General features: G+C 40.8%; 3 protein-coding genes across 4 annotated transcripts; 2 read left to right on the top strand and 1 right to left on the bottom strand.

Moving 5' to 3' along the window:
• Positions 1-2,938: 2,938 nt before the first annotated feature.
• Positions 2,939-12,561, top strand: RB195_014556 (uncharacterized protein; the record flags this gene model as incomplete). Of its 2 annotated transcripts, XM_064204874.1 has the most annotated exons (11): positions 2,939-3,105; positions 4,369-4,456; positions 4,516-4,573; positions 4,649-4,739; positions 5,486-5,622; positions 7,148-7,350; positions 8,257-8,412; positions 8,630-8,791; positions 11,331-11,408; positions 11,579-11,675; positions 12,338-12,561. In XM_064204874.1, 11 exons carry the CDS (start codon positions 2,939-2,941, stop codon positions 12,559-12,561), a joined length of 1,461 nt encoding a protein of 486 aa, XP_064060755.1. The 2 variants fall into 2 exon arrangements, with proteins under 2 accessions (XP_064060755.1, XP_064060756.1); XM_064204875.1 differs by lacking the exons at positions 2,939-3,105; positions 4,516-4,573; positions 4,649-4,739; positions 5,486-5,622; positions 7,148-7,350 and having other exon boundaries at positions 4,370-4,456.
• A 1,346-nt stretch (positions 12,562-13,907) lies between these two features.
• On the bottom strand, positions 13,908-14,183 carry RB195_014555 (uncharacterized protein; the record flags this gene model as incomplete). Its single annotated transcript, XM_064204873.1, has 1 exon — positions 13,908-14,183. The coding sequence occupies one exon, from the start codon at positions 14,181-14,183 to the stop codon at positions 13,908-13,910; it is 276 nt and encodes a 91-aa protein (XP_064060754.1).
• Positions 14,184-15,453: 1,270 nt separating this feature from the next.
• RB195_014554 (uncharacterized protein) lies at positions 15,454-20,548 on the top strand (the record flags this gene model as incomplete). Its single annotated transcript, XM_013444336.2, has 8 exons — positions 15,454-15,480; positions 15,594-15,653; positions 15,710-15,769; positions 15,829-16,048; positions 16,099-16,232; positions 16,367-16,546; positions 16,605-16,751; positions 20,486-20,548. 8 exons carry the CDS (start codon positions 15,454-15,456, stop codon positions 20,546-20,548), a joined length of 891 nt encoding a protein of 296 aa, XP_013299790.2.
• Between the last annotated feature and the right edge of the window lie 1,138 nt (positions 20,549-21,686).

The raw sequence follows: 21,686 nt of genomic DNA, 5'->3' as shown, positions 1-21,686 counted from the left end.
ACTTTATAATTACGCCATAATAGGATTGATGAATACATCCGCTACGCTATTGTACTATCTGTAAATTTTTTTATAACGTTTTTATACGTACATTATATTTACATAATTACATAGGAGAGATAACATTTATGTCATACTTGTTGTTTTAATGTCACACTATTTGGAACTATTGTCTCACCAGATCATGAATTACGAATTGACATTTCCACCCTTTCTCTAGATAGACTAATAACGTAGTAGTTTTTAGAAGAAAAACTGCCTTCGAACATTTGTTTCCTGTGATAAATGGTGACTATATTTACAACAAAAAAATCACATTTCTAGAACCTGTGATTTGAATGGAATGACCCCAGATGGTGGAGTTAAAACACTTTGAAGTAAATGACTAGAATAAAAAATGAGATAATCTCCCTTGAGGCTACAGCAAAATTTATTGACAATCTCTATTTTTGTTCCAGAATCATCAAAAAAAAAATTCACAAACACTAGTATTCCCTGTAGTAATAAGGAATGCTATATCTGAACAGCTCTCATGAGTTTTTTTTAGAAGGTGCTTTGGAAAAAATAGTGGGGTAATGCGTACCCGTGGATAGGTTTTTCAGCGTTTATTTCGGGTAGTGGCGCAATCAACCTAATGAACTGAGTGAATGATCTGTACTAGCAAGTGGCCATGTGCGTCTTCCTTCGAATAGGAATAGGATGAAACGATACAGTTCTATAGTTGAAGACTTCTGCGCAACCAGTGCGGAAGGTATATACATGGCAAAGGTATGCGTTACAGTGCTTAACGCATCGCAATTCCCTAACATTATTAGGTCCGCGTATTACGGATATTTTATCTCAAAATAGTTGTCGTAGCAATTCCACCTCAGTCAGCACTAATCGTCCCATATTTGCTACACTGCAGGCTTGATGACCCCTATAATCATGGTGGATATGAATATCATGATGACGTGTAGTAATACGAATATTACGTTTCAAGAATTCTGGAAATTCGCAGCAAATCCTTTAAAATCCCCCCTCATAGGTCTGGATGTCCTCATTGCGCTATAAGTACTTTCTGCTGTTTATCGAATTTCGATCAGTTTCAAGGTGTGTAGATCGTTTTGCAAAGATGGCTTTAGTGTGTATGAATTCCTTCATGATTCGTAGCGATTTGCCTGCAGCACTTGTTTTCACGATTACATCACTCGTTGTCCCCAATTTTCTTTACCTTTTTTATTTTGATAGGAGGAGGTAGATCAAAATAACTTCTTTGCATGTTCATATTAACGAACTTTCTTCACTGTCATGGAGGTTTATTACGAGTGCAAATAAGACTGTGCTTCGGTCAAAGGAATGTATATTATCCTTTCTACTTTTTTGTTGATAATGCTCAACTTTCCTGGAGCGAGCTTCATTGCAAAAGCTTCCTCTTCTTATTCGATAAGAACACCTATGGTATAAGAGTTGTAGTGGTTCGATTCGTGACTTGCCTGTTCTTTAGTTCCTCCATCTCTACTTGATGTTCCCAAGTTCAACTTTTTCTGCCTCTGAGGAGCTCTGTGTCGCATGACTAACACCAAGAATGACTCAGTTAAGTTCACAGAGCGGATTGTTAACATTAATGGCCGTTCAGCATGTTTTAACACAGTGAACAACAGGACCTGGGAAGCTTTAAAAAACTCCGATTTTCTTGTAGCAACTGCTTATCAGCACTTAAATTTCCTCACTTTTTTAGGGGGTGGGCGGATAGGTTGGAAACAAAGCGTGTACGCATCTTTGTTATGACGTATGTGATGGCGTTGGTGAATCAATTAACTTTTCCACGCAAAACTACATTCTGAGTGGAAAACAAATATGTACTATATATTTGAAGAATGAAAAGTCGACTGCTTGACTCATCTAATCCAGTACTCTGAATGAGTCGCTAAGTTTTCTCTATTTTATAATTCAAAAAACCCATTTGTCTCAAGTGTAGTAATTCTTGATTTAAAAAAAAAATAACCCAAATGGTGATGTGAAAAATTTCGTTGATATTAACGTTTATTTAACGTAATAGAGGAAGTTCGTACTGAGTTAATAGAGCATTCTGATTCTAGTCCAGTGTCACGTTATTCGGCAGGAGGTCGGTCTGGTTTTGTACGTCATTCTGACGTAGTTCGATTACGCTGTAGGACAGAGCTGTGCGGCGACGAGTGCACAGACGTTGCACCCGTGCTGCAAATTCTATGCAAATATGTTTAGCACATCTTTTTTGCAAGAAGTCGGAAAAGATTTGTGCAAGTCATCTGAAAAGGTCTGCAACGTATGAATACTTCGCGGAAAAAAAAACAGACAAAAACAAGATGAAGGTTTGAAAGCATTCTTTGGGGAGAGATGATGAAGCATTAGGATTCAAATTGAAAACGTTTGAAATTTTTGAATGGGAAGGTTTCATCTTTTTAAACCATTCAAACTTTAAACTGAAGTTTAAAGTTTTAAAGCTTCACTTATGAGAAGAACATTGCTCGGTTTGTTCGGATTTTCTGTGCATTCGTGAGTGAATTCGAAAATCTGCCAAAAACTGTGTATAACGTGTTTTTTCTTGGGTGATATATAAATAATCAGTAAGGGAAAAGGGAAATCTTGAAACTGGTCTAAAAGAGTAGTTTTTAGTTAGTTTTTTTCTTCGTCATTAATTCCAAAAATATGTCTGTTTTACCGTCAACAGCTGACCCGATTCTGATTAAGCTCCATTTTTTTGGAATTTTTTCTTGAGTAACAAACGCTAGAGACATCAGTTCCTCCCTCCTTCCTTTAATTCTTCCTTCTCTCTTTTATTTTATTTCTTTGCGACAAAATTCCTACGATAAACAAAACTGTTTTTTGGTCTACATAGGCTAGACTGGACTTTGATTAACTTGCCTGATTTGTTATTATTTTTTCCACGTTCTCAGATCAAAGATTGACATTGATAATGACTCCGGGTTTTCTCTTAGACATCCAACACGTGTTCGTTAGACATATGCTCATTGACAAAGCGACTTCCGCATCAACTTCCCAGATCATAGCGAACAGAAAAGAGATTAGTCGAGAAGTTGCAGCTCTTGATCCTGAAATTGATGCTGTCGTGACGTCAGCGACGTATGCATTGAAGTCGCACATGTGTTCTGCTCTACATCGCATACATTGCAGTTATTTGCCCTACCGCTACAGTAGTAGCTAAATTACTGTGCACTTTTGTCTAATACTCGCTATTTCGTTAACTGGTTAGCTATGGTTAACTGAAGGGGTTTTCTTGCAGCAATTTCACTTCTGTTCTAACTTTGGAACTTTATCGTTAGATGTGCTCTCTGAAATTTAGTATGTTTTCTATTTCTCTTTTATGCAATCATGTGGGTCCGACAGAGAGATGATTAGGACGACGAAGAGCTTTACTGCAGCTGAAAGTTTGAATAAGACTGTGAATAGCATTATTAAATAATTAAGAGTGAATGATTCGCTTAATAAGTATTGCGAAGATGTAAGTTAAGGAATTCTCGTCAATTATGTTTTTTTTACTGATGTTATTGGTGATATGCCACTGAATGATTGTGGTTCTCTTATTCTGAACTGGAAATATTTGGTAATCTCACAAACTCTATATACGTTTAATTTGAGAGAATGAAGTTGAAAAGGGCCCGCTATCACTTTTATACAACAAGAATTTCAGAATAAGTTGTGGTCGAACTATTTGAGAGGAAGGTACAATCCTAATTCATTATATTTTTCTCATTCAAATTTCTTATACATATAATCAATGCAAAATAGAAGAATTTAAAAAGAAATTAAAAGTAACAACAAACAGCTTTAAAATGAGCACAAACTCTTTTCAACCTCACTCCCTCGAATTGAACTTGAAGTTTATGATATTACTAGAGATTTCAGAACTGCAGTCTAGAGCAACCTTTATCCGCAAATAATAATTCAGAAAATATGAAGAACTTTTGTTACAAGCCATGCAAAACGTCTGAGTTGAAATGATTTTGAGTATCAGGAAAAAAGGGCCATTTATGATGTGCGCTCTGTTGTCTAAGTGAGATACTGAAGTTCTGGCGCGTATGGGATGACTTCTTCACTTCTTTTACTCGAATATTGGCTAATTCAAGTTCTTAGATCATGAAACTATTCATAAAGTACATGCTTTTATCGTTGTCATTCGTCTGTCCGCTCACTTTACACACGTTCTTCGCATGGGCGGAGTCCAGACATCGCAACTCATATTATTCGTGCTCATCGCCACCTTGCCCTGTTCCGAATCCGATAACTCGGTTGTGTTTCTCACATTTCATACGTTCAGAGGTATGTATTTCCTTTCGTCTGCTACCTACAATATTACTTAATATTGTTGTACTGTAAAAGTTTCAGAATGATACCGATATCTGATGCTCCCCCACAGGAACCGTTGGATAGAGATTCATTTCTGACAGAATTCAAGACGGAAGCGTACTTAGAGGTATTGGAAACTTGTAGAAGCAACTATTTTAATGTAGCTTTTATATTTATTCGCTTTAGCTGCAGCCAAGATTGGTATTGATCTTTATTGACAGCTACCTTCGTCGTTATCTCCCTCGTGAGAGCCTGGAAAATCAAAGCCATCAGTGATTTATCCTTCCAAGCTTCTCAGCATCCTACAGAAGTCACTCAGGCGATAGGCATACTCAACGTAAAACGCATCGGCTAGTGGTAACCTCACTTGTTGGATCTGATAACGTAACAGAACACCACGTGTCACAACTGTGAGTCACAAGGGATTTTATAAGGGACCTGACGGCCCGCCCCGTAGACCAAAACCCGCACAGAGATTGGTATGGGGCTATTTCTTTCTCTGCACTCATCCTTTCTGTTCATCTTTAGGCTTCTGTAGATTATCCAAAATGCCTCTAGTGTTCTGCGCGCCATGATCTTGGACTCGAAGGTTGGTATCGTAACTTCTACTTGTATTTCGGAGTTCTAATAGCATACTCTACTGCTTGGTCCAGGCAGGGTAGAGAATTTAGATTTTGTGAGTCCATCTGGATTCTCTTTGACCAGAATACACACTGGGCATGCCGTTTTCATATGCGATCGTCACCACGCAACTTGTACGTGATGCGATACATCACTTCATATACTGTGCAATCACTCTGCGATACACGATGCCGTGCTATCACTCTGCCATAGACCACACAGCTGGGAGTTGTGCAGATTCGGTCATATGCACGATTACGTACCAGCTGACATTTGGGGTTCGCTGATGATATTTGAGCAACCCTTACGCCATTCTGTAGACACCTTTGCGTAGACGTACTCTATTAGATCATCAGACATGTAGGATAAACAGAACGGAATCTTTCCCAGACCTACGTTGGATCTTCAAAGGCACCACCTCAGATTCGTGGAGTGATGCCTTCAAGAGAGTTGTCGGGCTTATCACAGTCTCCAGCACGACACAGTCTCCAGCTGGATACTCATTGGATATTGCTACTTTACGTACCATTTACAGGACATATTTTTCCTGGCTACCCGATGCCATCTGCCCATTTTTCATTTGCTGGGATGTGCTGAATGATAGTGGACTAAGAATTGTTTGCTACTGGGTTTCGATACCGCTTAGTCTTCCATATCTCATTACGCAAGTGGGTATGCACATTCAACAAAACTAATCAGTTGTTTAACGGTTCCTCCCCTGTGAACTTAATGTGCAAACGCTGCTGGTTGAGGAGATTGAAACACGTGTCCCATTCTGCTTGTGTTGGGCAGACGACGCAACAATTACCTACGTAACGACAATACGGCAATGCTTTGCGTTCCAGTATATGTTTTTCGATTTTGTCACAAAAACAGGGCGGGTGTCAACCTTCGTTTCATAACCTGGTGTCTGAGTTGTCGGTAGTGCTGTCTCGAACATCGGAAAATGGAGCAATTTACGTACTCTTTTATCAGCGTCATGATCTGTTTAGTGCTCAATCTGCACATGTTTAATAAGAGCTGGTGTTGCGTGAGCGGTTCGTAAACACCTTCATCGCAACATCGTTCGAAATATTCGTATAGAGCGACGTAACGTCAAAAGGCGCATTCACGATCGAACGGGGTCCTGCGGTTGTTTGAAGAAGCTGTTAGAACTACTGAGGTGGGAAGGGACGTAAAGTTAGCAAATGATTTACGATTGTGTTAAGCAGCCAAGAAAGTCCATCTAAGAAGCCCCAAATACCACTTATGATAGGTCTCTCTTTGAATTTACGGAAATTATTTGAAGCGAGACCATTTCCAGAGAGCGTGTGGGTTTTTATAAAGCTGTGTAAGACTGGCCATACAAGTAGGTCTATATTGAGGTGCATAATGAGGTTTTTTGTTGCCCCGGTGTTTCCAGCTGTTTGAATCCAAACCTTGTTTAGACGGCGATATAGTTCTCTAAACTTACTGGCGGAGGATGGAACATATAAATTGCCACCCTCAAGGTATTGTCTCGTTATCGCAATGTCTATTTCACGTGAGAAGCTGCAAACTCCCCTCCCTTGTCACTAACACTGATCTTATCGGCTCCGCAATGATTGCCGATCTCACGTAGGCCTCGGAGTTGCGCAAAAGAGAGGTTTAAGTTCACGCGTTCTTTCAAGAAACGCTTTAAAACGAAGTACACTGATGTTGCAGACACTTAAAACTTGTTGTCTACAGCGGGGTTGGGACCCGGTGGTCTCTACAAAGTACGCGGAAAAGGAATGGATGGCAAAGATATCCGCACAGAGATTCTGCTTCCCTGCCTTCGCTCTTTTTCTGTTGCTCTCAGTCGCAGCCTATCATGAACCACTTGAAGGCCGCCCACCACCTTCTGTGATACCTTCTGAGCCGTTGATTGCGCAGGCGCGAAACAAGAGGCGAGATCAAAACGGAAAGCGCATCACATGAGATGTGTACGTCGCCACAGAAACACGAAATGAACTTTGTGCAATTTTGTTAACAGCACTGGTGGCGTTGCAGTCTGAACATAGAGGTCGTTCTAGTAGGTTCACCAACGTTCTAATGTTGCCGATGGTCTACTCTAGAGCTAGTACAATCACAAATGGACTTTGACTCACGCGATATTCTCCTACAGATGTACTCTCCTACAAACGCTATTCTCCTACAACGGCAGAAGACGTTGATTGTTGAACGTTATTCTTTATAGACACACTTCAACAACGCGAACATATGATTCTGTCTTGCCTTCAATTCTCCCCAGCTTTCTTTGGAGACACTGCTTATCTAGTGAAGTCTCTTTTTGGCTATGAAGTTAGAAGTGACCTGATGTTGTTGATAGCGGCGCAGAAAGTGGATGGTCCGCCTTTCTGTGCGATCTTCACCAGTCAGAAGCAGCCTGCTCGTACATCTGTGAGTATTCCCCATGATCGACTGTCCTTGAATCTTGGCATGTTTTATACGTAAATTTTATACTGATTTACTTTAACTATAGTAAAGATTGTTATTGATCTTTATTAACAGCTTTACGTTTCGGCGTTATCACCTTCGTCAGAGCCCAGACAATCAAAGCCATCTGTGATTTATCTTCTCAAGTGCCTCATCACCCTACACAAAGTATTAGAACGATACTCGATATTTAGAGTCTCTACCATACTCAACGCAAAACTCATCGGCCAGTGCTTACCTCACTTGTTGGTTCTGATAACGTAACAGACCATCACGTGTGAGTCACAGAAGATTTTATAGGGGCCCTGACGGGTGCCCCGTAGATGAAAACCCCCTAGATCAAAATCTTGATATGGGGCCAGTTAGTTTCTGATCACAATACGGTCACCCCTTGTGTTCATTTCTGGACCTTTGGCAGTTGTCTATAATGCCTCTGCTGTTCTGCGAGCTATGACCGAGAACTCAAAGTGATATTGACTTCTACCCGTTTCGGAGTTTTGATGCCGTATTCTACGGTATGCTCCGAATGGGTAGAGAGTTTAGATTTTACGAGTCCACCTAGATGCTCCTTGACCCGAATACACAGTGCGCGTCCCATTTCACCTATATAATCGTCACCACACATCCTGCAAGTGATACGATACACCACTCCTGATAACATGCAGTCACCTTCTCTACCATATGAAGAAACCACGCAGCTGGGAGCTGCGCAGATTCGTTCATGTGCACAATTACGTACCAGCCGACATTTGAGGTTTCCTGGTAGTTAACCAACCCACGCGTCGATCTGTAGGCCCGTTTGTTTTAATGTATTCTGAAGTTTTGTAACTCCTTTGATTTAAAATTATTGAGCTTTTACCTTCTTTTAAGGATTTCTACTCAAAAGTGGAAGACTCTGCAATGAAAATGATGCTCGGATTTCTCCCGATTATCGTTGCTAGGATCGGTAGAGTGGCTAAAGTGCTTGATTTCGGAGCTGGACCTACAATTCATGTCGCAGCATCATTTCGTAACGTAGCATCGGAGGTAAGTAACCTGAGATCTCACAACAAACTGTGAATCTCCAGCTAGGGAACAGGATCACTTGAACTTGTTGTTGAAAATATCGGTATTTTGGAGGAAGTTTACATAAGTAAAAATTTTACATATCATTCAGAAGTCTCAACACTTGCTAATTTCTTTTCGTAGAAGAGGAGGCATAAGCCATGAAAATCAAACGCTGCTCAAAAATATTATCATTCAGATCTACTTAGCAGATTATCTACCACAGAATCGCAGAGAACTTGATCGATGGCGTGAAGGAAAATCAGATTTTGACTGGTCTGACCCATTGAAAAGGATATTAACCCAGGAAGGAAATTCGTGGGATGATCTCGATGAAATGATTGAACTCACAAGAAAGAAGGTATGCTTCCTATCAGAATGGAGTCTAATTATGAAGATATTTAAGACTAAAGAACACGCAAACACACTGATAGCATATAATAAAAAAAGTTCTGTATGATGTAGTTATTGAGTTTGTAACATCAGTGGGCAGTGTAGAGGTGGTTCCGTTTGTTTCAATTCGCTATAAGCTCCATAACTAAAACTTAAACGAAGAAGCAAGCATTATCATTTCAGTGGGGAGCACAGTGAATGTTCTAGCCGAAGTTAAGTGAAATCCATTGAAAACACTGCTTGAAACCAATTGAGTTTCGCTAAATCTCAAGCAAAAACTATACATAAACATGACCTGGTGTGCAAGTTTACGTAGTACCACCGCATCACGAGGATTTATGCAATATGTGTGATGTGACACGTGTGTTTGTTGACGAGATAGAGAGAGAGACAATAGTAGAGCAGAAAACTCCATAACTCGCTCGTGATTTCAGTTTGAACAATCTATACTCGCACTTTCGTAGTTAGAATAGCTCAGAGAACAGCGTGTTGGACTTGTGTGATCTCATCTCCTAGCGATACAACTAGCTGCAATATGATAGAACGCGGGCAACTCCGTCGCCTACCATCCGTAACGTAACTAATACAACTCAAATAAATAGCAGAATCTGTCCTAAAATCTAGACCCGTTGCAAATTGCCCCTGCTCTATTATTTATTATAAATAGTTGCATCGTTGGGGAGACGTGATCACCAAAGGCTGTTTCACACAATTTTTCTTTACTACTAAGAGTAACTAAGCGTAACAACCTCTCTCTTCGTGGAGAGGTCCAACATCCAAGATTTCGTCATACTCCGCCCTCAAGCTACTATAATGGGTGGAATTGCGTTATTTCATTATCTTTGTCTGCGTCTCTCACATATTTACATATTTCGTATCTCATATAAAGGGGTATATATATATATAAACAATAGTAGAGCAGAAATAATAATAAATATATTATTTGTATTTATTTATATAATTAATTTGTGGAAAGATGAACGTGTTCAAGAGTGAAGGCTTGGCGTTCAGGCAACTGATATTTGCAGATGTGGGTAACCGTAGTAAATCGTTCTCTCGTGGGCGCTTCCATGGTTTTTCGTGTTTTCATGACGCGACGTTTTTTTTTTCATAGGAAGTGGCTGAACAACCGATCGTTGTTGAGTTATTAATGGTTCATTGTCAACAGTGTCCATGGTTTGTGATAATTTTCCGCGTTTGATCGCAATTTTACAGAATTGCCACCGATTAGAATTGTAACTAAGTTGAGAAAAATCCAGAGTACAAAGCAGAAGTATTTGCTGTCACCACAACATTTATCGACATTTTTCCGAAATATCTAAAAAAAACAAACCGACTCCTTTCTAATGATGATTGCTAAATCACTATTTTTCCAAGTCTAGCATCTACTTATCTTCCGCTTACTGATATATTTTCTTGTTTATTCAATCAAACACACCCAAAAAAGGTAATAATTAGTCAACCGGTAATGCAGTCATTGAGGAAAATAATCAGTTTCACAGGAAAGCAAGAAACCAACTGCGCTCTGTCACTTCATATGATGAGCGATCAGATCACTACTCTATTGCTGATGATAGATTTATCGTCATATGGAATTCTTCTTTCAAATCTATCCACAACACCACACTTTCTGGATGACTTGGGTTGGTTAACCAACGCGAAATCAGTTATGTCAAAGTTGTTGTAATATGAAGATATATAATATCAGTGGAAAAAGAAAAAGAAGAAATGAGGCAAACATGTAGGCCGCTCACAATGTTTTTTTCAAACGGGTTTCAAGCGCTAAATATGCATTTTAAGAGGCTGAGCTTGAAGTGGCATCGATCTCTAAAGTTAATGAAAAATGTTCAGCCAGTGATGCTCAGATCATCATCTTGTACTACACAAAAGAGAACATTAATCATTATGTTTTCCGGTAATCAAGAAGAGAACTTACTTTCCTTTCAAGGATGGTGTAGCTTAGATTTGTGGGGATTCACCCGGAGAATAAACCTAAGTACTTCTCACATGTCAGGAGACCTAATTCTAGACAGTAAAACACATGGATGTTGATAATGCGATAATGTGAAAATACGAAAGGCCTAGAGGTTTTACTGATTGATTGATTTACTGATCTGGTTCAATTTGTCTGGTACAGTATGCCTCAACACGAAGTTTGCACCAAAGTCTATCGAATAAAACGTTGACTACGAAACAGAAGTTTATATCTATCAGTACGATGACAATCGAATCAAAGTGTATGCCTTAATTTGATGTCGTTTGAACTTGAAAGGCATAGTTTCTGGGACTTTTGATAATGAGCAGTAAGATAAAGAGAAAAATTTGGGATAAAATGTCAACTTCTGTCGTTTGACTTCTACAATGCAGTTTCAAAAGAAGATCAATCGGTGTGTTTGGGAATGAAATGTCATCGTCGTTTTGCAGAATGTAGCACTTGTAACGGGGAATTTACTAACTTAAGTGGCTTTGAGTGAATTCCAACTTTAGTTTGATGTCTGATGTCGCAGGTATGTGGCGTTTTCCACTGCGATTGTCTGACGAGCCCTTCCGTTGACGCTTCACTTGGTTTACAAAAAAATTTTGATGTAAGATCATTTGGCATTCAACTTTTTTTTTAGTTCTCACCTCTTTCTCAGTGATTTTATACGTTGTTTTGACTGTTTCTATTATTTGCCTTCAGGTTCATCATCCTGTGAGAACAGTCGTATTTCCAAGTCTATTTGAATCTATTGAACGACAATCCATATCATTTCAGGTAGTCGTATCAATCCTTTGCGTGGAATACTGCTGCAAAACACTTGATGAGTACAGGAGAGCCATAAAAAATATTGGAGAACAAATCAAACCAGGAGGTAATCGTGAATCTTCGACTCAATTGGTAGATTTACAGAAATCTAGAATTGCTATGTACTACTTACAATCTTTACCATCCGTTTCAAAAAAAAAACAACACTTGATGGGCGGAAATTGTTTTAGACTGATGTCGACTAATCAGTTCGGAAGTACTGTGTTGAAAATAAAAAAGGGACTTTTCAGTGTCAAACGCTGCCACATAACACATGTTCTCCGCAAATTTGGGTAGGCAGAAAAATCATTTGTCGCAATCTGCACAATCCACTTTCTTTACACAGCTTATCCAGTATGTTTTATACACGAGAAGTATCTCTACTGGATTTTGTGTATGAAACATATGGCAGTTGGTAATGTTCTAGGCTAATTGCATCTTTTACGTTCCGATTCCCTGATGTTCACCCTTCTTCAATTTGAACTGCATAGTTGCAACAAAGTACCGTCCCAGAATGCCCGACACTGCAAGCAGATGTCATGATAGTCAAATTTTGGAGATTATCGTAAACGTTCTAAAATAAAATATCTTTTTTCCACATCCTGATTTTTGCAATCGCTCTTCCCTTTCATTTTTTTTTTCAGTTTTCACGCGGTAGTTTCAAGTAGATTTTTGCGGAGGATTCTATAATTTCCGTCAACTGTTCATACCACTTTTCCGGCTTTATAGGTTTTCTTGTGATTGGCGGCATATTTGAAGAGACCTGGTGCGCATTCGGAGGCCGAACGTTCACATGCCTTTATATCACAAAGGAGAATATGCTCAGTGCCCTGGAGGATGCCGGATTGCGGTTGGAAAATGATCGCAAATGTATTCTCTACGAATATACAGGCATGTACATGGTTTGCGCAAGAAAAGTTGCAGGATTAGCGTTTTACGCGGACGCAAATTAAGGCGATCCTTTTGATTCTATTTTTGACATCTGCAGTATTCAGTAACAATATTCTCTCAGTATTATTATATGTATTATATTATGTTTATATTCTGCTTTCAGTATTTAGTGCGCTTTTGTGCTGTATCCGTGTACTAACACTTATTTCTATTTTACAAATTTCCTTTTACTTATTATTAGAGGCAGCGTATCACCGAAATTAACGGAGAAACCTCAGCGAATCCGTAGGGTTGTGGCTTTAGATTACAAGACCCGGAGAGGCTCCGCTCGACTCCTGCTAATCGTTGTAAAAAACGTCATGAGAGCAGCGTTCGTTCCTACTAGATAGATACTTTAGAACGCGTCCCCTGGTACACGATCCGGCCCCCTCAGCAGCCTAATCTTTGGTTTTACTTGAATAGGCTGTTGAGGAGACATCATTCATCTTCGACCGCTCGCTCATGGACGCGGCACTTGCATGAGCAGGTGCGTTAAAACTTATCTGGTGATAGGAAACTCCGTCTTCCACGGCGTTTTTTTTTGGGAAATTACGAAGGAGGAGCGGAGCTGGATTTCGTAGTCTACAACCCGAACTCTACGTTCTCTGGTTTCCGTACTACGTCAACTTGGTGATACGCTGGCTTTGTGCTCTATGCCGAATTTGCATTCTATTCATGTTTTTACACACTTCCTCAAGCTGCGTACTGTCCATAATTAACTGCACAACTCTAACACTGTCTATTTTTGACTGCAGGACCTAAACATTGTTGATATCTACAGCAATATTTCTTATTTATTATCACACCAATGGTACCCACTTCATGCGTATAGGTTTTCAGGGGTTGTTTTTCATTTAACGGAGTTGATTTAGCTTGCTGTTCAATAAAAGTTGTTCTACTATGTGTTGGTAGTATGCTTGTGTTGAAAGTCCTAAAAGTCGAAATACAACAGCTCAGAGAGAACAAGAGAACCATCATTCAATTGTGTTAGGGACGCTGATGATAATTCTCCACCTAATACCATCAGATGACGATCGCTTCATTTGATCACTAATGAGATGTTCATTAATCGTGCAATGTATGTTTGTGGTGACTCGTCATAAACAAAAAGGAGAATGTAAGATTTCACTGATATGAAATCATCTCATAATCAACTCACGCTTTGTTGCACTTTAATTCCCATGGGCCCTCATGATGCCAGTTCGACTCACCGGTTAAGTTCTAATACTAATAAAAAGAGTAGTTGGACTTATACCGTATAGTTAAGACTGCCAACTTCAGCCTGTCTAATCAACGCGGTGCAAAATATTTCCTCCAATTCTGCCCTGTGAAGGGGTTAGCTTCACTATCTCAAGCCGCATTTATCTGGCTAAGTGTAAATGGCCAAATATTCTGTGAAGAGGAAAATTGGTTCCTCCGCACGGGCTAAGTTTGCGTCTATCCTATCACCCAGTCCCTTCGAACCTGAAGGCTGGCGAGGCTGTGAAAACGGGCCCAGTTGTTGCGGCACGGTGGATTCAAGGGGTACGGATAAAGTGAGGTCAACTTTTGCTTCTTCGAACTGCAGGGATGGATAAAGGTTGGCTTCTTGCCCGATCGCAACCTCTAGCTTCACCGCGTCGCTTCGAGTGTAGCCGTTGCCCATGCTGCCCATGTTTCAAGTTTGACCCGATCATATTGACGCGCCCCATCGTTTAAAGAAATCACTCCACGAATCTGAGGTGGTGCAGATTTCAAGTGGAGTATTCGTATACGGGATAGGAGACTACGGAGATGGAGGTGATTCCGTCCATTTCTTGCTAATTGCCGTAAAAAAACGGCCCGGAAGATGCGGCGCCGCACAAGGCTGGCGCGCTCCAATCGAACCCCTTGTACAAAATGGTGTGCCAAAACGAATGAAGCCGTATCTTCCGGGCCGTTTTTACGGCAATTAGGAAGAAATGGACGGAATCACCCCCCTCTCCGTAGTCTCCCATCCTGTATACGAATACTCCACCTGAAATCAGCACCACCTCAGATTCGTGGGGTGATGCCTTTAAGCAAACCGTGAAAGATATTGAACCAATGAAAATAGAACTTTCGAAACATGAAAAAGAGGCGGATCCGAGAAAAAAAACTGCTGTACAATTGGTTCCCGAGCGTGACTTTTGTGGTTCGACATTTAATAAAGTTGACTTCGCTTCTGAATCAGCTAGAATATTCTATTAGCGTCTATTTTTTCGTTTTACACGTTGGCATAAGTCGAATCGTATGTGGACGATTTGTACTAACAGGCGGATGTTTGCGAGCAGTCATCTTCGAAGGGTGACCAAGTTTAGTTGCAACCACGTGTCAAGCTTTCTTTTCAAATTCTTCCAGGATTACCATTCTCTGTGTAGCTAAGTGGCAACATTGGCACATTGTCAACATTTTAAGACATTTTTTAGAACATCGAAGCAAATCTTCTCCACACATAAATATTGCAACATCTTCCGCATCTTTTCTGCTCCATGCTTTTTTGCATGACTTTTCTAACGCATATCCTACGTTCCATAAAACCTAGTATGCCCTGTTCAGTGCTCCGGTTAACCAAGTTAAAAACTATTTTTCAATGCGTGATGTTTAAAGGAAGAATAAGATCAAGGAGAATTGACTTCTAGATAACGTCTGATCAATTGTGTTACACCAACGAGCAACTTCTGTATAAATCTGATCTGTCCGGATAGGCATCTGAAAGAGAGCTTTTGAATTACTGCGCGAACCCCCAGATGAGCCTAGCCAGTACGTTTACCGGTCTAGTTCGGAAGATCGTTGAAAACAATCGTACTCTATCAATACGTTGATATTTAAAATGCCTGGTATAAAAGCCTTAGAAATAAGCTTACGATCACTTCTTCCAGTAGAGAAATTGGTTCAGTCGAGCAACCATACCTTGAATGGGGGAGATAGCTCCCGGCACACAGGTTTGTCAACACTTTGTTTCACGAACGCTATATTGTAAGATCTATTTGATAAGGACTTCAATCTAGTTGCGATCGTTCTACTTGGTTTCATAAAAATGATCTGTTTTTTTCAGATTGAGAGATGGTCAGTCGAGAAGAAGTTAGGAGAAGGAGGCTTTGGCGCAGTATACAAAGTAATTCACTTTTGCCAGTCAAAACATATATAACTGAGGAGGTTCTAATTGCTTAGGTTAAAGATCAAACAGGACAGTATGCTTTAAAAGTTGAAGGTGTTGATGAAAAAGTGCAGGTAACGGAATTTATTTGCAGCGTCAGTATTCTTTCGTCGGTATTCGTAAAGCGTTTCAGGTGTTAAAGATGGAGGTTTTTGTTCTAACAGAGTTAGCCGCAAGAGGAGGTCGACATTTCTGTAAAATTGAAGATAAGGGGAGATTTGGTGCATTTAATTATGTAGTTATGACTTTGGTGGGCAAATCTCTACAGAATCTTCGGAAAGAACGTCCAACGCAGTGTTTGAGTCTGGCATGTGCTCTTTCTGTGGGGATACAGTGTTTGGAAGCACTTGAAGGTGAATAACATCATCATATATTGAGTTGTTCTGCGTATAGCTGTTTCTAGATTTGCACGGGATTGGATATTTGCATCGCGATGTAAAACCGGGTAACTACACAGTCGGAAGGGCTGAACTTAACGAATTGCGGAAAATATACATATTAGATTTTGGAATGTGCAGGAAATTTACAAATGATCAGGTCCGATACTTAATTCTCTTTGCACTTTCCCATTTGTCATCATAGTAACTGCTGTGATGCTTGGTTGCAGAAGAATAGGTTTGTCAACCAAGGAACGGATGAATGATCAATATGACACAATTTGCTTTATTAAGGGAATCATAAGAAAACCTCGTGCAGCAGCAGGATTTCGTGGAACTGTCCGTTATGCGCCTATTTCCTGTCACATGCAAAGAGAATTATGCAGAAAAGACGACGTGGAAACTTGGATTTATCAACAGGTAGAATTAACAGTTGGAAGGGTTCCATGGAGAGAGGTACAGGATATGAATCAGGTTGGAATCGGTGTTTATAGGCGATCAGAGCTGTGGTCATAATCAGGAACTTTTTCAGGTTGGAGAGTACAAAAAGCGATGTCGTCAACCACCTGCTTTGTACGAGCTTTTCGCACCACCGTGCCCAAGAGAATTCATACAAATTCTTCAAATAGTTGATGGACTGAAGTATTATGACGCGCCAAATTATCAGCAAATTTATGGGGTATTTTTCTTCTCGAAGCGATCTAGCAAACCAATTTGCTGCGCAAGATTTACAAATCACTAATAGCCAGAAATGGTAGTCGTTCTAGATTACCAACTTTAACGTGGAATTTTGGTTGTGCGGTCAGTATCAGCAAAAAAAGATATATCGAGATCGAATTCCCACTCATTACGAAGGGAACACTCGTGCAACTTATGTTTTCTCAGAGATTAGCCCCGAAAAAGGTCATTCCTGACCTAAAGTTGTTTCGATTAATATGGAAGTCTTTGCTTGTCTAATGCAAAATCTAAGATGATGTTAGGTCTGTGACATGCAACAACCTAAATGATACTCTGGAAAGCGCTTGACACTATGAAAAAAGAAAAGCAGCTGATAAGAAAAAGAAAAGCAGCTGATAAAATAACGATGGTGACATATAAGCGTGACTTACTGACACGACTTAATCATTGGGCCAATATTATCGCCTGACACGATTGCCGGCATCTTCGCCAAGGTGTGTCGTCCCTAAGTATAGCTCTGCCCAATCTTCTCAATCTTAAAAAAAAAGTTTACACAGAATCAATCTATTCGCCGCTCTTCCATAGTCTGCGAAACCTTACGTCTCGCCTGAACTGCACGTCTACGCCGAGTGTCTTCAGGTCCTCTTTCACTCCCTCAGTTCAAAACTTCTATTTTCTGCCAAGTGTCCCCTTTCGTCTTGAACCCGACAAACTCCTTAGAACTTTTTGATATGTTCCACGTGTTATTTCCCGGCACACCATGTCGCTTTCCGCGTAAAATTCTTCACTGTAGCACACTCAAGGCCAGAAGTACCCAAGCAGTCGTCTAAGCAGTTTCCTTTCTGTGCAATGAGACCTCTCCATTACCGTGGACGGTGTTGCCCAAGTCTCCGATCATCATGGGCGAATGGTGGATAGGTAGATTCGCAGATTGACTTTGGTGGTGATGGTGGCCGGCCACAGGCATTCCATTCGAGGAGCTAAATGCAGATGTGGTCTTAGCCCATTTTTGCTAAGTAGCTAAACTCCTCGTAGTTGTTGCTTTTCTCCACCATACACCCAAGGTAACAGAAATCGCCGATGAGTTCTATCGGCTCTCTGCCCAGCCTGATTCCTGTATGCGATCTCGAAGAAAAGACTTGCACTTATCAGGGCGTAGACGTAATTATTGGCTGCACCTAGTTTCGATATAAGGTTGGCAACGTGTGGAAGTTGCGCACTGCTTTCCGCGAATGTAACACTTGGCGTACTCGAGATCGGTCAAGGGGCACTCTGAAGGTGGCAAAACGATGTTGGCATGACACTGATCGACTGTTCCTTGCATGATGTCATCGATAGCCAAGTTGAACAGGAAAGGTCCTACCACAGTCCCTTCTCTTACTCACCACTTTGAACGTACATGGTGCTTATGTTCGAACTGCAGCAGTTGTTCGTTGATTCAAGTCATCAAGCAAGTGAACAAAATTTCCTGATAGTCCATCGGGGCGAAGCGCTTTGAGAAAACGGCCCCGATGAGGAAGGTCGAAAGCTTAAAACTCGAGAGAGTCTTGCATTGGCTTGGATTGCATTGGCTTCAGAACCGCTGCCAAATTTCGGTTACTATCCTAACGATGAACACCTGGTCGGTCGTAGATCAGCCAGGACGAAAGCCACCTTGCTCGTCGCGCTTTGTTTCTTCGCGATGTTTTATAAGTCTGATGGATAACTTATTGTGCAGGGATAATGATAGCGTGTCTCCGCAGATCAGGCATCCTTACGTCGATCCACACTAAACGGATGATTTTCGTCATCTCACGAATCCCAGACAGAGAAAGATGTTCTAGTATTTCTGCGCTAATTCCGTCGTCTCCACCAGACCTTCCATTTTTAATTTTTTGCATACTGACTGGAACCTCCCACTCGATCAGTGGTTCCTAGTCAACCTCATATATTGGTCTATGAACGTGCCGTGGTACGTGTTTACGTTTGTAAATGTCCTTAGTATTTAGTGGACATCGTCCGTGAAGGGAGTAAACAGAAGTATTAATTGTAATTGTGAATATTCTTATTGTCGTTGTGCTGATACCACTTGAAGAGCCAAAGAGAACCTCTGGTTCATATGAGAGTGAATTGCGCGCTCTATATAGCAACACCACTGCCCGACTGAACCATGCGCGGCTTCAAGCCGCCTGCGTGCTGTAACCCCGTAATGATAAATGTAATGTAATGCAATAATATATAATTTATACAGAACATGTTATCAGTCTGAACGTCCGGTTAACACCAGACTTCAGACTTTCTGTGGTTTTCGCTTCCCTCGCCTTCGTTGATGAACAAAAATTAATGGTAGTGGCATTTTCTGTAAAACTGGGATTATGTTTTTCTAACAACGCGTTTTTCTTCCTTTTTATTTTTAAATTTAGGCGATGGATTCTATGGAGATTTTATAGATTCTCTCTAGTCGCGTCAGTTCTACATTTAAAGAACTTATACATTTTTCAAGATTCAGTTTCAAACATTCCTTCGATACCCACATAATATAAGCACAATTTAAGAGTATCATTTGAAGTATGGGTTTTCCCCCAACAGTCATCACAGAATGGTGTTTTAACATAAAGTAACGTGAACAACATCATCGCACTGATAGAGATAACGTTCCACGTCGGATCACGAAAGTTGTTTGCTACTATTTAAGCAGCCGCTTTCATTCGTGTTTCCATTTTCTGAGGGCGGCATGTTAGCTGAGAAAAATGTGCAAGGAAACAAAGACGCGAAGCAGTCGTGGTGGTCAAAAGCAACGCTCGCAGTTGGCAATGTTATGAAGCGGTTGCAACGTCCCACTTACATCTTGCAACATGTGCACGAAGCTACTGCACTATGGTGCAGCAATTCCACGCCGGTGGAACCACTTACCACTCTGCGACGCCGACGCCCCATTTCGACGTCGTGGGACTCGTCGCACCCCATTTCATAGCTTTCTCGCATCGACGCACCAATTTGACACCGCTGGACCCGTCGCACCCCCTTTTTGGAATTCCGTTTCACACACGCACGTGACAGATTAAGCCCGTTACTATATAGAATTATTATTTACCATCATATACCGACATTCCCTGTTTGTTCACATAAGTCGACCAGACGGTTCGGTTATCCTAGGTGTGCTCCGCTGGATGATACTATTTTCCTAGCACATCGGATTGCAGTCCTATCTTCGCATTTGCGTCGATTTTGACAATGACTACCTGCTGACTGGACATTTTAGACATCAACACATTGAGTTCATCACAGAAGGCGAGCTTGTTGTTGTCATCAGCGGCTTCCACAGGTGCGTGGCCACTTGCCATCCAAATTTATGTCCCCCGCAATCTCGCAGTTGTACAAAGGCGCATCTAGATGGCATTGAGGCAAAGGGTTTCTTGTCTGAGTTTACTATAAAATGTTCAGCAGTTTAGCGTGACGAAATGAATGGTTGTTGTCAGGGATCCCATACTACCTTCAGGCCGTTGTCCTTCTAGGTTATAGACTCTGGCAATGTGCTGAATGACAGCAACGTTTTGCAATGTATGGGAACCTTGCACCATATAATTGTGCAGGTTATATAGCTTCTATATTCCAATGTGTATGTCCAAGTTCCTTATTTTGTAAGGGCGGAGCCATCACCAGCAGTTAGCAACCAGACTTGTATACGCGACTTGCCTGAACAAATACAAAATTGTAGTTATTTTATGCAAAGCACATGAAGTTGTTTTAATTCAGCTCATGCGGAGAGCACTTCAAAACTGTGGCCAGCCAGAATTTCCATATGATTGGGAGAAGTAGCCAAGTTTTAAATGCATGAAAATAGGACTAAATCAATAAAGACGTTTGTACCAATAAGTGAATGAATATTCGTTTCTAATGTGTTTGACAACGCAGCGGAAAGTAGAACTTTGAATCTGAACAACTCTTCTAAACTCTTGTAACATTTTTGTAACTAGACAGTCTTACGCGAAGACTCTTCGAAACACATGAATTTCTTAAGCGGTACTGGAGTTGAAGCACTAGGTGTGAAGCTGTTGATAAGAGGTTCGGGTGGGACTGCACAGCCTGTGGTTCAGAAGCTACTCAGGTTGACTAGTGCCCTTCCTCTCGTTTTTGATAAGTTGGTGTTGCAATTGTACATTGTATCCGTTTTTTAAATGATCTTCGTTTGGGGCTACATGGAACCTTGGGAAACAGAACAACTGCATTTTACTTGTTTTTCTAAATACTTTATGAATAAATACCTATACTGAGCATGGCAGAAGGATTACAGTCAAACCAATATGCTTGTATAGTGACCATGTAACATATCATGCATCCCATTTGTGGCTTCCTGCAGTAGCAGTTCGACACCACAGTGAAATCCGTCTAATTCTTAGAATTTCGTTCCACATACACATTCATTCACATAACTATATTGACACCTAAAATAAGCCAGTGTTGGTGTCTACGGTTCTTTGCATGATGTCTTATTGTTGTCAAAATTGAGCATGACAGCAATGAGAGATGAATGAGAACACAAAGAGTCTTGCTGTTACTCCTCGTTCTACACCAGTTATGACATAAAACCGAGTTGTGTCTCCGATTCAAACTGCAAGCGCATTGAATTCATCGTAGAAGTCGTCCTTATTGTTGTTCTCAGCAGTTTTCGTAGGTGTGCAGCACTTCCTAATTAGAGTTTACTGATTCTGCAGTCATACAAAGGCGCGTCTAGGTGACGTTGAAACCAATTCCAACACCTGTTTTGTAGTCGTTCCTTACAGTCATCGCACAGCCTCTTATCTTCCTTTCATCAATATCTTTTCAAGTACCTCCTGTGGTGCAGCAAACAGCACAGAGGCATCGTAGAATCCCCAGGGTGGATTGCTTGAGTTCACTCGACAGAAGTCGGACGACAGCATCTTTTCGCAATGTATAGGAAATAGGAACCTTGCGG

This window comes from Necator americanus, chromosome V, assembly GCF_031761385.1.
Source record: "Necator americanus strain Aroian chromosome V, whole genome shotgun sequence".
Classification (NCBI taxonomy): Eukaryota; Metazoa; Nematoda; class Chromadorea; order Rhabditida; family Ancylostomatidae; genus Necator; species Necator americanus.
This window is presented reverse-complemented; position numbering and strand designations above follow the sequence as displayed.